General features: G+C 46.9%; 2 protein-coding genes across 3 annotated transcripts; one reads left to right on the forward strand and one right to left on the reverse strand.

The window, feature by feature from the left end:
- Positions 1-2,130: 2,130 nt before the first annotated feature.
- LOC119337086 (probable histidine kinase 2) lies at positions 2,131-9,036 on the forward strand. The gene is made up of 8 exons (XM_037609197.1): positions 2,131-2,193; positions 3,399-3,605; positions 3,977-4,102; positions 5,542-5,917; positions 6,460-7,037; positions 7,208-8,014; positions 8,105-8,425; positions 8,522-9,036. The coding sequence occupies exons 1-8, from the start codon at positions 2,131-2,133 to the stop codon at positions 8,738-8,740; spliced, it is 2,697 nt and encodes an 898-aa protein (XP_037465094.1). The 3' UTR covers positions 8,741-9,036.
- Positions 9,037-9,091: 55 nt separating this feature from the next.
- On the reverse strand, positions 9,092-13,839 carry LOC119337087 (two-component response regulator ORR22-like). 2 transcript variants are annotated; one of them, XM_037609200.1, is made up of 7 exons: positions 12,983-13,839; positions 12,450-12,602; positions 11,943-12,347; positions 11,758-11,834; positions 10,255-10,604; positions 9,498-10,224; positions 9,092-9,362 (listed from the first exon to the last, which is right to left on the reverse strand). In XM_037609200.1, exons 1-7 carry the CDS (start codon positions 13,140-13,142, stop codon positions 9,291-9,293), a joined length of 1,944 nt encoding a protein of 647 aa, XP_037465097.1. In that variant the 5' UTR covers positions 13,143-13,839; the 3' UTR covers positions 9,092-9,290. The 2 variants fall into 2 exon arrangements, with proteins under 2 accessions (XP_037465097.1, XP_037465095.1); XM_037609198.1 differs by having other exon boundaries at positions 9,498-10,604.
- Positions 13,840-14,150: the final 311 nt, after the last annotated feature.

Here is a 14,150-nt window from a genome sequence, read left to right on the forward strand (position 1 = left end):
ACATGATCCCATATTACTAGAGAGGAGGGGACATCATCAAGGAGACATGGAAGATGTTGGTGTGTCGATGACCTTGTTGTGGGTGGCACAAATACGTGACATGATAGACACGAGAGAATTCGTAAGATGGTGAAAATCACTAGAGATTTGGTGGGACAAGGTATTAGATTTTCTTAGGTGTGGTTTGAAAATTTCAAACCAAGCTTGTCTATTATGTCTTAATTAAACATTGTGTCATGCAATCGTTTAAGCGAAGTTCCATTTTTCTCCAAAAATACAACTGGCCAAAACAACGACTTCATTTACCATCGCTACCCTCTACCCATATCCAATCCTTGATCCCATCCATCCTCGGATCATAGCTCCTACACTGTGATGGAGGGGAAGGGATCCTCATCTCTCATTTGATGTGTAGGGAATGTTATTTGGTTAGTTTTTGGTGTCATGGTGACATCACAATGATGGTGACAACTCCAATACTGTCTCGGTGGTGTTTGGTCAGGTGTTGCCAAGGACATTGTGATTATTTTTTGTTCTCGTTGACCTTTTTGGACGACATTGTGGTTCTTTCTGCTATATTTTCGTGAGGCATCATTGACCGCGGTCATCTTCTTCGACAACCCTTTCCGTCGAGCCTTTGCGAGCAATGTCAGTGGCCTAGTTTGGCAATATGAGTGTCGTTGCCTTTCTAGATCCCCCATGCTAATGTTCTTGGCATGATTGCTAATATTTGTTATACACGACCGACCGCCTACCATTGCGAACATTCAAGATGTGTTTCTGTAGAGGTCTTCACTGACTCAGATTCTCGATGTTGTTCTCCGCTTGCGAGATCTAGGTGGGGCAACGACAACGAGTTTGGTTACAGTTTGGCTTGAATTTTACGGCCTACAGTGTTGGATAGAATTCCATTTGTTTATGGTTAATTCTATGCTTGTGGGTTTAGTTACCTCGTTATTTGAATGTATTCGCTATTTTCTTTGTGATATAAGATAGAACTAATTTTAAAAAGAATTATGCTAGTCAATAGTGATGAGGCAATTAAGCTACATATGTACATCAAAAACAGTACGACAGATCCACTAACTATAATATGCACAGAAGAATTGCGTATGAGTCTTGTATCTTCTTTCATCATTTATTTTCCATGGAATATAGGTGACATGTTGTACGGTCTCACATGAACAGTCCTACATATTGCCCACTCAGCGCACAAGAGGAACGCTCGAACTTGTCGTGTGTGTGCGAACAAAATAAATATAACTTTTCAATTTCCGTGCTTCAAGATTTTCACATGATGATCGAGTTTGAATAAGTATGACACACTACAAAAAAATCAGCTGATGATCGAGTTTGCATAAGTAAGAAACAGGCTACAAAAAGAAAGTAAGACACAATTCATCGTTTTTTTTTCAGGAAAGGACCTGGTTCATGTTCATTTTATTTTTTTGAGGGAAAGGACCTGGTTCATCAGTCTTAGCTATCCTGGCAACGGAGCTAGTTCAACATAAGTCGAGCCTGTGCTTCTATATTTAGCATCAAACGTAACCAAGAGTTAACTTATAACAAAACTAATGATCATGCTATCTAAGACACGAAGCTAATGGATCGGTGTACACTTGCACAACAGGATGGCCTTATGACGATCGTGCGGCTGGCAACACTGCCCCCATGCAAGGCCAACACTGCCTCAGCCCGCCCAAACTATTCGAACGGGAGGAAAACATAATTCATTGTGCTTGGATTTGGCAATTGATTACAAGATCACGTAGTATCCCTTTTTCTATCTCGTCGTGTGTCTACTACCAGGCCGCGCATTGATATTAGATATCGAAGTTAAATGCCGATTTTTTTTTTAAATAAATACCTTTTTTTATTGCGATGAAGGGGTAAATACCATTTTTTTCTGCGGTGGGCAGAAAATACAGCCAAAAGTGGTATAATAAACCGCGACGGTGGATTTGAAAAACCGGCGGCGCTCTGAGCCCACAATTCAGAGCGGAAAAACCCCCCCAATGTGTAAAGTGTATTCCTCCGAGCATCTATAAAAGGCCATCTACCTAGGAAACAAATATTCACCAACACCTAACAAAGATTTGCTTTTGTAGAATACTTTACAATACTTCCGCGATGGTTGGAGAGGTTGGCAAGTGGGGTAGTTCCTTCAAACATTCGTGGGCTTTAATCCCACTGGTATGAAAACATTCATAGTAGTTGGCTTCTTTTTATGAAACTCATGGTTAATACTTGTTCTTCTATATGAACTTCATGGCTATTCTCTTCCTTCAAAAAAAACTCCATGGCTTTTCTCATTTCTTGGTTCTTGTCCTTCCACCTACAACTATTGCTTACCTGAGCGGAAACTAGATCTGCGAGGTTATCATCTGCTTAAGCTTTTTTTGAGGGATTCATCTTGCCTAAGCTTAGTGCAACAAAGACATCCTTCCGCATATGTGGAGATGTGATCTCGAAAATAGATCTATGTAGTGGTACGGTATTCTATTGGAAAAAGAGGATTACCCCCGTCTCTTGGCATAGGCGTGAGGTTCAAAAGTAATTCTAATGATTTGTGTCTTACAATTAAATTTTGTTTCGTACGATATAGATATGTTCCTATGCCTGTAAGGCGCAGATTTGAAAAGTAGATCTAACTGATTTTTATCGTTTCTGTTTCAGTTATGTATATTACAGATATCATCCTGCACGTGTCAGGCATGCGAGATCTCTTTCTTTAGATAACAATGAAAACTATATCTTCATAATTTTTCATCTTGTAATTGAAGATTCTGCTCCGTACAAGCCGGATATCCTCCCACGTGTGTTTTAGGCATGGATTCAAAAAGTAAATATAATTTTATTTTATCTTGTAATTAGGAATCCGCTCCGTACAATATTAGTATCCTTTCACTTGTGTAAGACGTGCTCTAAGAATACATCTATGCAGGTTTTAATATATAATTTGGCTTCTGCTCCATACATCACATATATCTCCCCACATCTGTGAGGCAGTGGCGAGCCGAAGATCTACCTTTTGTCGTATGCTCCTATATTGTTTTTCTGGACGCCGTGTGTTAGATCTACCCATGGAATGTCACGACAAATGTTGTCGTTAGATGAGCCCAAAGGCGATCTGTTAGCAAGATGTCACGACAAATTATATCTTTAGATTAGTGAAAACCCTCGAAATCTTGACTTATTACTTGTGGAACAAATGTTACCGTTAGACAAGTTGAAACACGTTGCAACGCCGCTTGTCGAGGCCTCGTCAGCCTAAAAGACAGTTTAATTTATTAAAAATACACTTTAATTTAATAATTATGCATTTTCTATTTTATTTTTTACATGTTGCAAATATATTTTTCTGACGTCACACTTTTATTGCACTTGCACCCATGCAGGTTGCCCATGGAATCATCGTGGTCGTAGTGGCTCTCGCTTACTCTTTCATCTCGTCGCACATAATTGATGATGCCACGAGCGCCATGGACGCGTCGCTGGCGCACGTCGCCGCTGGTGTGCAGCCGCTCGTGGAAGCCAACCGCTCCGCCGCCGTCGTCGCACACTCTCTGTTCATCCCCAGCAACGAATCATCTTATTTCCGATACGTAATTAACCGAGCACCTTTGCGTTAAATTGAAATATGTTTCTTTTTTCTCTGTATAACGTGATTAATTTCATCAAGTATATGCATTTCCTTTTTGAACCACAATTATTTCCTTACTTTAAATAACAAATCTTTTTGGGGGGAATTAAATAACAAATCTTAATTACTAGCCGGGCCGACCCAGTAACTAGTTATTGCGTATGATTCTCTTCTGATTTTCGTAATAATACGAGCATTGATATGAATATTCGCATGCATATACAACAAATAATTTTTGCGTACCCTTTTTTATGCAGTACACGTCCAAAATAACATATCAACACGTACGTGCAAATATACATCTAACATTTACATGTATTCTTGACCTGACAGGTGGGACCGTATATGGTCATGGCGTTGGCCATGCAGCCGCAGGTGGCCGAGATATCATACGCCAGCGTGGACGGCGCCGCGTTGACGTACTACCGCGGCGAGAACGGCCAGCCGAGAGCCAAGTTCGTGAGCGAGAGCAGCGAATGGTACACCCAGGACGTTGATCCTGTGAACGGCCGTCCCACCGGCCGCCCCGACCCGGCGGCTCAGCCGGAGCACCTACCCAACGCGACGCAGGTCCTCGCCGACGCCAAGAGCGGCTCGCCCGCCGCCCTCGGGGCCGGGTGGGTCAGCTCCAACGTCCAGATGGTGGTCTTCTCCGCGCCTGTCAGTGACACTGCCGGCGTGGTCTCCGCCGCGGTCCCCGTCGACGTCCTCGCGATCGCCAACCAGGGCGATGCCGCCGCCGATCCCGTCGCGCGGACGTACTACGCGATCACCGACAAGCGTGACGGCGGCGCCCCGCCAGTTTACAAGCCTTTGGACGCCGGGAAGCCCGGCCAGCACGACGCGAAGCTGATGAAGGCCTTTTCCTCGGAGACCAAATGCACCGCGTCCGCCATTGGCGCGCCCAGCAGCAAGCTCGTGCTCCGCGCCGTCGGGGCGGACCAAGTCGCGTGCACGAGCTTCGACCTCTCCGGAGTAAACCTGGTAACGTGTCCATCTAGCATCAATCACAGGCCATCCATATATGCATACGTACACGAACGTGCACACACCCTATATATCTAACATAATTGCTCTGCATTTTGGTCAAGACTTAATCCCAGCATGTAATATTTCTTCCAAGTATGCTGTTTATACATTCAAGCAACTGACAACGAAAAAAGGTTAGATGAGCTAAGGGGACTTCGGCAAAAAAAACTAATAAAACGTTTTTTGTTTTGGCGACCTCAATAAACATCCTTCCGACTTGGAGTGAGGAAAGAAAATCAGGGAACGCTCCGCTATGGAAAGTGGACGTACATGATCTTTCTTCCTTCCTTCCTTTGGCATGTAAAAAACTAAAACCTTTCCAAATCAAGGTGTCCCAAAATTAGGAAGAAAATCTTAATGGAGAGTACAAAGTCTTCTTCTTCCTCTTCTTCCCCAAAGCAAGATTTCTCCTTCTGTTCTTCCCCAAACGGAGCTCTGGCACAAAACTGCGGTGAGCTCGATCGTCTCCTACGTACTTTTCTTGCATCTGCTAGTGCCTTGCATGCATATCACCGATTGTCGTTCATGTATATCTCTCCTCAGTTCTTTTGCAATTTATTTACAGCGTAGAGAGCAGTTTAGACTACGTAGTAAATCACCATTGAAACTGATCTTGCCATCCGTCGCCTATGCAACGAGCGCAGGGGCTGCGCTAGCTTGATAATTCTCCGACCAGGCCGGGCGGCGCCTCGCGCGCCATGGAAACAGTCTTTCTTTTTTTTTGATAAAGGCCATGGAAACAACCTGGCGTACAGCCTCTTGATAAAAAAAATATTTTCTTCGTAGTATAAGCACGCATTTGCATGTTTGAGAATTTTTATTGGGACGGCTAACAAGTATCTCCGGTTGTATTTCTTCTTGTTTTTCAGGGTGTTCGTCTTGTGGTCAGCGACTGGAGCGGGGCAGCCGAGGTCCGGCGGATGGGGGTGGCCATGGTGAGCGTCGTGTGCGTGGCCGCGGCGGTCGCGACGCTGGTGTGCATCCTTATGGCACGGGCGCTGTGGCGGGCCGGGGCACGGGAGGCGGCTCTAGAGGCTGACCTCGTGAGGCAGAAGGAGGCGCTCCAGCAAGCGGAGCGCAAGAGCATGAACAAGAGCAATGCCTTCGCCCGCGCCAGCCACGACATCCGCTCCTCACTCGCTGTCGTCGTTGGACTCATCGACGTTTCCCGGATAGAGGCCGAGAGCAACCCCAACCTCAGCTATAACCTCGACCAGATGAACATTGGCACCAACAAGCTCTTCGGTCAGTCTACCATGCATGGCAATACCATGAATAGCTTGTGCTACCTTTTAGTAGATCTATCCGTACTTGGTAATTTAGCAATGTGATCATAGCATTATAAATTTGCATGTCATAGAAGTAAAATTTTCGTAAATAATTTAATTACTGTTTTAGGTGTAGAAGTGTGCAATAGCCCACCTGTTATACATTTAAGGTATCAAATTTGCTCATAAAATTTAAAATATGCAAGAAGTCAATCTCTGTTTGGTAAAGAAATAGCATTTTATTTGTAAAAATTAAAGTTTAGGATAGTTCAAATAGAATTGTCAGATATCACTACGTTAGCAACCAGTAAACTTATAAAGTTTCAATATTTCTATCGATTTTGCTGTTGGGCAAATTTTGTCACATTTACGCATCATATTGTTTGTGCGTGTCTTCGAGTGCATAAAGCAAAAAAGTTTATTATTTCCCAAAAATGAACTTTATACCATCTTTGTGTTCTCAGTTGAGCATATGTTGGCTCATCCTCCATGTTTATACATGTGTATGTGTACATGCAGATATACTTAACACGATACTGGACATGGGCAAGGTGGAGTCCGGGAAGATGCAGCTAGAGGAGGTGGAGTTCAGGATGGCAGACGTCCTTGAGGAATCCATGGACCTGGCGAACGTCGTCGGCATGTCAAGAGGCGTCGAAGTGATCTGGGACCCTTGTGACTTCTCCGTGTTGCGGTGCACCACCACCTTGGGCGACTGCAAGCGTATCAAACAGATCCTTGACAACCTACTTGGCAACGCCATCAAGTTCACACACGAAGGCCACGTCATGCTTCGGGCATGGGCCAACCGCCCCATCATGAGGAGCTCCGTGGTCAGCACCCCATCGAGGTTCACCCCCCGTCGCCCCACGGGTGGGATCTTTCGGCGGCTGCTTGGAAGGAGGGAGAACCGTTCTGAACAGAATAGCCGAATGTCCTTACAAAATGATCCGAATTCGGTTGAGTTTTACTTTGAGGTGGTTGACACTGGTGTGGGGATACCCCAGGAAAAGAGGGAGTCCGTGTTTGAGAACTACGTTCAAGTGAAGGAAGGGCATGGTGGCACCGGGCTCGGACTTGGAATTGTGCAATCCTTTGTAAGTGATCTCGTCTTTTTTCGTGCATGATAAAATCTTGTCAACTGCATCAAAGAAAAGTACTATCTCCATTCCAGACGTTTGAATGGAGGCAGTATATTTTTCACTAATGTTTTCGTTTTTTCTTGTTTACTTAGTTTTGTTTGCTGTTGTTGTTGATGTAAATAAAGGTTCGTTTGATGGGAGGAGAAATCAGCATCAAGGACAAGGAGCCAGGAGAAGCGGGGACGTGCTTTGGCTTCAACATCTTCCTCAAGGTCAGCGAGGCGTCAGAGGTGGAAGAGGACCTCGAGCAAGGGAGGACGCCGCCGTCGCTGTTCAGGGAGCCCGCCTGCTTCAAGGGCGGGCACTGTGTCCTCCTCGCCCACGGCGACGAGACACGCCGGATCCTGTATACATGGATGGAGAGCCTCGGGATGAAGGTCTGGCCCGTCACGCGCGCCGAGTTCCTCATCCCGACCCTCGAGAAGGCGCGCTCCGCCGCCGGCGCCTCGCCGTTGAGGTCGGCGTCGACGTCGTCGCTGCATGGCGTTGGGAGCGCCGACTCCAACATTACGACGGACCGGTGCTTCAGCTCCAAGGAGATGGTCAGCCACCTGCGGAACAGCAGCGGCATGGCCGGCAGCCACGGCGGGCACCTCCACCCCTTCGGCCTGCTCGTCATCGTCGACGTCTCCGGCGGGAGGCTCGACGAGGTTGCCCCCGAGGCGGCGAGCTTGGCAAGGATCAAGCAGCAGGCGCCGTGCAGGATCGTCTGCCTGACGGACATCAAGACCCCCTCCGAGGATATGAGGAGGTTCAGTGAGGCGGCAAGCATCGACCTCAACCTGCGCAAGCCCATCCATGGCTCCCGGCTGCACCAACTCCTCCAGGTCATGAGAGACCTCCAGGCCAACCCGTTTACACAGCAGCAACCACATCAGTCCGGCACGGCCATGGAAGAACTGCCGGCTGCTGATGAGACCTCTGCGGCGGAGGCGTCTTCTGAAATCACGCCCGCGGCGGAGGCGTCTTCTGAAATCACTCCCGCGGCGGAGGCGTCTTCTGAAATCACTCCCGCGGCGGAGGCGTCTTCTGAAATCACTCCCGCGGCGGAGGCGTCTGAAATCATGCCGGCAGCGCCGGCGCCAGCTCCCCAGGGACCGGCCAATGCTGGAGAAGGCAAGCCGCTGGAGGGGATGCGCATGCTGCTGGTCGACGACACCACGCTGCTGCAGGTAGTCCAGAAGCAGATACTGACCAATTACGGGGCAACCGTGGAGGTCGCCACGGACGGCTCCATGGCCGTGGCCATGTTTACAAAGGCTCTTGAGAGCGCAAATGGCGTCTCAGAGAGCCATGTGGACACAGTGGCCATGCCCTACGATGTCATCTTCATGGATTGCCAGGTACATTTCTCCAGCAAACAACGTGCCAAGCACATCGTCTTCTTCCTGAAGATGATTTAATCTGACGTTGCTGACAATTCGATCTTCTTGTTTCAGATGCCAGTGATGAATGGCTACGATGCTACGAGGCGCATCCGCGAGGAAGAAAGCCGCTACGGCATCCGCACCCCGATCATCGCGCTGACCGCGCATTCCGCGGAGGAGGGGCTGCAGGAGTCCATGGAAGCAGGGATGGATCTTCACCTGACGAAGCCCATACCCAAGCCGACAATCGCACAGATTGTTCTAGACCTCTGCAACCAAGTTAATAACTGATCGCCGAGATCCATCGTTCCCCGCTCCCCCGCCGCATGATCAAAAATCGAGATAGGTGTAGGTGGTTTTTCAGCGAGCGAATGCGGTTATCATCCTAGTCACTGAAAAACCACCTACATCTCTGAGTTTCGATCATGCGACCCGGGGCATCATCGTAGTTTGTAGCATTTAGCAGCAGCAGCTGAACTTTGTTGTTGTATCAAAATCAGGTCAGGTTTATTTCCAGAATTGCTCTTGGACAATGTATTGTCAATTTTGAATTTCCAGAAACAATTATGGTTAAGTTTTGAGTTCCAGAGTTTGTGTGTCAGAGTTCTTTTTTCCCAGAGTTTGTGTTTTCAGAGCTTGTGATTAGACGCCATATATTTGCTTCCATTGCCCATCCCAGGAGAAAGAAAGTACAGGTTGCTACAAGCCATGAAATCCCTAGCTAGCTACCCCAGATATCTAGTAGTGTACACAAGCATAGCTGATAAATACCCATAGGAATAACTGTACCATCTTCTCTAGGTATGTAGTGGACTAGCCTAAATATTACTAGGACTAGCTCTCATATGCAGGCACCAAGTGGGAAAAGTTCACACCCGAGGTCATTTTCCGTGAACGGCACTTCGTCGCTCTCCTGCGTTGAAATCGGAAAAGGGGTTCAGAAAAATCACCATCAAAATTCTAAGAACATAGGTTTAATAAATAACGATTTTAAAGGAAATATGACTGTCCTAAATAGTGAAATTTTAAGCATGACTGATGTCCTTACCACTTTTATCATGGAATTGAGAAGACCATCAAAGTTGCAGCTGCTAGAATTGAATCCACCCTGCAGCTTTGGAACTCCCAAATCGTACATATCGGTCTGCTCAGGCACAATGGCACCACCATCATAGCTAAAACCTCCACTGTTCAGTCTTTGGTCTTGTCTCATTCCACCATCCATTCTATGTCTAGAGTTGCTTGCAACCACAAACTGCAAGTATTTTGAATGTTTCTCGGTATCATGAGGAGGGAGCAGCATTGTACTACCACAAGAACTAGCTCCACATTTGGCATTGCTGGCTACTATAAGGCTCTCAGAAGGACAAACAGTAACAGCCATTCTTTCCGAAAATATCCCCTTTTGGTCCATCTCTTGTTCTCCAGCCACAAAGCTAGCATCAAGTTTTGTCGTGCCGGTACCATCGAACGGGATGTGCAACGGTAACTTGTCGACAGAAAACCCATCACTGATTGGAAGAGCACACTGCTGAGATATACAAGAATCCCGCAAATCGGCGGAAACTCCGACAGACCTTTCAAGCAGCCCTGAACTCCCAGTTGGTATTCCTATTGATGGATGGGCTCCAACTTTGATGTGTGCAGTGCACTCCAAAAGATCTTCTGGTGGCAGTGAACTGCTTGTAACTCTTTGAAGTGTGCCAGACATAGTGTTAGCCAGAGCACCCCCGGAAAAGACAGAGCACAGGTCACTGGTTTCTTGATGAATCCACTTCTGATGGAGCTGGGGCTGCCCAAGCGACGAGGTCAAGCCTTGCGATAAATCTGCCTGTTGGTTGTCTTGTAAGCTCACAATGTGGAACTTCTCCGTATCGCCGGCGCAATGACTTACTGCGCCGTTGCTGCTAGAACACTGGTTTGCCTTGGGAGAAGCAAGGTCCTGAAGCCCAAATGCTGCTGCACCAGCACCACTCAGCAGTCCATGTGGATTGAGAGATGGAAGAGCAGCAGGAGGGGCAAAGGGTTGATGATAACTATGAAGTCCTTCAAATGCTCCCATGTGCAAGAAGGGGTCTCTGCCTCCAAAAGCAGCAGCAATGCTGGCTTGCTGTGATGCCACGGCACTTAGCCGTCTGAGGTATAGCCTGTACTTCTGCATTGGCATAGAAAGTAACCTGATTAGACATGGAGGAAATTATGTAATCATCAGAATTCTGAAACATGAGATATACAGTCTTAAGATAACTGCTTCCTGGTTTGGTATGGAGATTCTTGCTGAACTGGTACATAAAAGCACTCCAGGATATAGAAAAATCTGATGAATTTTCTTAATCCTTTAATGTAGGCTTGTTAACAAAATTTCTATTTGTCAATTCATTGACATGCAAAGCTTTTGCATTTCTCTAAAAAAATATTTTAACCAAAAGGTGTACTACTACCTCCGTCTCAAAATATAAGACAGAGGTAGTACAACGCAGTTTACATATGTAGCTTTGTAATCTGTACAGGGTGGTGTCAGTGTCTTCCTTCTAGCAGTTTTATAGAAGTGAAACAATGTAGCCAAAATACTACATTAAACTCAGCAGTACATACCAAAACAGCACATTAAACTTGTATAGCAGTACATACTGAAATACAACATTAACTTGTACAGCAGTGCATACCAAAATACCACAGTTAACTTGTACAGCAGTATTACCTAATTACTCTGCATTAAACCTGTACAACATTACATACTAATTTGAGCATTTTATACCTGTGTAGTTAGATCTAATCTACTAGTCTACATGGTTGGGGGAATAATCAGATATTTGTATAAGATATCTCCTTCTTCAGGTTTTCTGAAAGATTCAGTATAACTGAACTGAAAGTTTCTTTGTTTTCAGACCAGCTGAACATATTCAACTTGTCAAGAAAAATGAAGAAATGTGAAGGTGAAACTATGTAACCGCAAAATTAAACTACTTAACTCATTTTGCACGAACACCAGGAACATGTTAACATATTTGTTAAAAGAGTTCTGCTGTGCAACACCATAATATCGAATTAAGCTCTGCTCTGCAACTAATAGGTGTGTCGGTACCAAATACAGTAAGGGGATAAGGACTCTGTATACGAATATCTTCTTTTTTAAAATTGTTCAAAAGTTGGCCCTCTTAATTCGACACAGGAAAATAAGACCACTTTGCACATAATTTTACCAAAAGTTTCTGTAAAAGTTTTTCTTCCTGTGCACCACATGCTGATCAACGAAAGAGATAACACAGGTAAAGGCGATGATGGAAGTAAATGCCATGTCGCCATACCTGCAGATGGCTCGCAACATTTTCCCTGGTGAGCTTCTCCACGTTCATAAGCTCGAGTATTCGTTTGGGTACAGCCTCTGCGAACAGCAGCAAGAGAAAGGACACAAGCGTAAATGGGTTTGCTGCAGCCTGCAAGAACATTTAACATAAAGCAAAAGGCAACGTGGGGAGGTGTTTTTTCTTACTGTCGATCCCGAGCTGGTTGACGGCGGCGACGAACTTCCGGTGCAGCTCCACTGACCACACCACCCTCGGCTTCTTCGACCCCGCGGCGTCGTCGTTGTCCTCGCCTTCGTCTTCCTCCTCGCTGTGCGGCTCCTTCCGCTTCTTGCCGGCCCTGTTGCTCTGGTCGGACGACATGCCGCACGTCGCCTGGCCGAGCCGGTGGTACGAGTCCGCGCTCGGCGGCTTGCTGATCTCCTTGCAGAGGTCATGGTTGTTGTTCGGCTCACGGTTGCTGAACTTCCTCCTAACGACGTGCTGCCACACGTTCCTGAGCTCTTCGATCCGAACGGGCTTTAGGAGGTAGTCGCAGGCGCCATGGGTTATCCCCTTGAGCACAGATTTTGTCTCTCCGTTCACCGATAACACTGCACGAGTTGAATGGTGCCTCATTAACATCCATATTTTAACACAGTGACTCAACAACAAAGTATCCAAAAAAAAATCAATGAAGGAAGTTGTGAACTTACTGATGACAGGGAGGTCCATTTCGAGCCCCACGAGCTCGAGGAGCTTGAAGCCGTCCATGTCGGGCATGTGGACGTCGCTGATGACCAGGTCAAACATGTCCTTGTTCTCCCTTAACAGCCTCAGTGCAGTGGCAGCCTGGTTGGTGGTTGTTACTGTTAAAGAGACAGCAAGCAGGTGCTCTTATATCAGTTTACAGTTGTTGTTGAAACTTGAAAGCAGAGGATGCATATAATAAGTATATCGCATCGCATTGTAAGAGTGTTAAAACATCTGTAAAATTTATGTCTATGATATGCATTTCAGAGCATGGCAGATTGTTTTACACTCTGCATGTGAAAACTCTTGCAGCTTCAGAAGCATTTAAGCAAGAGTAATTAGTACAGTGCAGATAGCAGAGCAAACTCTCTGGAACAGCCTCATATGACTGATAAGTGAAACCACAATTGACTAGCTGCAGGTGATACGACTAACAACAGAATGAAGTTTCTTATAAAAGAAGAAAGAGCATAATTAAGTGAAAGCAGGCACTGACCATGATACTGGCAGCGCCGGAGGAGGACCTCCAGAACCTTGAGGCACACAGGGTCGTCGTCGACGGCGAGGACCCGCATGCCGACGGGGAACTGGTCCCTCTCCCTCTCCCTCTCCATCAACCCCTTCCTGGCCTCCATCGTCATGGCGTCCAAGAGCATCCCAATTCGTGCCAATTCAGAGCAACTTGACAACAGCTTGTGAGCTAGCACCTCCTACCAAACCCTAAGGACAAAACTTCCCAATCGACCCAATCCCCAGCAAGAACGAGGCCTAGTTGGGCACAACCGAGCCAACTCTGAGAAGCTAATTAAGAGCAAGAAGAAAGGGAGCTTTCCTCGAGCGCTCGACAGTCACCAACACCACCTGAACACAACAGAAGGGAAAGCTAGGGGACCCGAAAATACTCCCGGAAGAAGCTAAGATCAGAGGGAAAACTTGCCGGTGGATTTGTATCCCGGCACACCGGCGGAGATTGAGACGAGACTAGACGGGGTGGGGGGGAGGCCTTCAGGAACGAACCGGCCGCGGCGCCTCCATCATTATTGAGGCCGGGAAGGAAGAGGTTGGGAAAGCAAAAGGCCAAAGGAGAGGACACGGAACACAGAGGGAAAAAGAAAGGCAGAGGCAGGCAGACAGCGACACTCCGGGTGCCCAAGCGAGCAAGCAAGCCCTGCCCGTGCTCTCAGCTCAGCTCAGCCACACCGCAGCAAGCAACCGACGGAGGCAAAGGTAGAAGACGAGGAGGAGGAGGAGGAAGAACGAAGAAGCAGCCAAACCACCGCAGCAGCAGCACGCTTGGTGAGGTGGGGATGGTGTTGTTTGGGGAGGTGGAAGGGGCGAGCAGTGCAGAGCGAGATGGCGATGGAAAGCAAAGTTTTGGACTGTTGGTGGCTGATTTTATAGGGGTCAGTCATCGGAGTAGAATTGCTCGGGCGCAAGGCTACAGGATGATGAGCCCCTGGGACCCACCTGCCACAACCCTCCAATGGCACGGCAGTTGGGGGTGCTTGCTTGCTTGCTCCGGTTGTTTTTCCATTCCTGGTGATTTCATTTCTGCAGCATTGTTTTTTATTTTCACATTTACTGTGGGCTGAACTGATATCAAAAAGATGCAGAATGGTGATGCGAGAGAGCGAGAGAATATATGCTACTCCCTTTGTAAAACG

Source organism: Triticum dicoccoides, chromosome 7B, assembly GCF_002162155.2.
Source record: "Triticum dicoccoides isolate Atlit2015 ecotype Zavitan chromosome 7B, WEW_v2.0, whole genome shotgun sequence".
NCBI classification, from domain to species: domain Eukaryota; kingdom Viridiplantae; phylum Streptophyta; class Magnoliopsida; order Poales; family Poaceae; genus Triticum; species Triticum dicoccoides.

What these genes read in the sequence shown, in the direction of transcription:
- LOC119337086 (XM_037609197.1), top strand. Translation starts at nt 2,131, where the DNA reads ATGGTTGGAGAGGTTGGCAAGTGGGGTAGTTCCTTCAAACATTCGTGG. An exon ending in GCCAGCCGAGAGCCAAGTTC is followed by an intron (nt 4,103 to 5,541) that starts GTGAGCGAGAGC and finishes CTTGTTTTTCAG; the next exon opens with GGTGTTCGTCTTGTGGTCAG. An exon ending in TCATCTTCATGGATTGCCAG is followed by an intron (nt 8,426 to 8,521) that starts GTACATTTCTCC and finishes TTCTTGTTTCAG; the next exon opens with ATGCCAGTGATGAATGGCTA.
- LOC119337087 (XM_037609198.1), bottom strand. Translation starts at nt 13,142, where the DNA reads ATGCTCTTGGACGCCATGACGATGGAGGCCAGGAAGGGGTTGATGGAG. An exon ending in CAACCAGCTCGGGATCGACA is followed by an intron (nt 11,835 to 11,942) that starts GTAAGAAAAAAC and finishes TGCTGTTCGCAG; the next exon opens with AGGCTGTACCCAAACGAATA. An exon ending in ATGTTGCGAGCCATCTGCAG is followed by an intron (nt 10,605 to 11,757) that starts GTATGGCGACAT and finishes ATGCCAATGCAG; the next exon opens with AAGTACAGGCTATACCTCAG.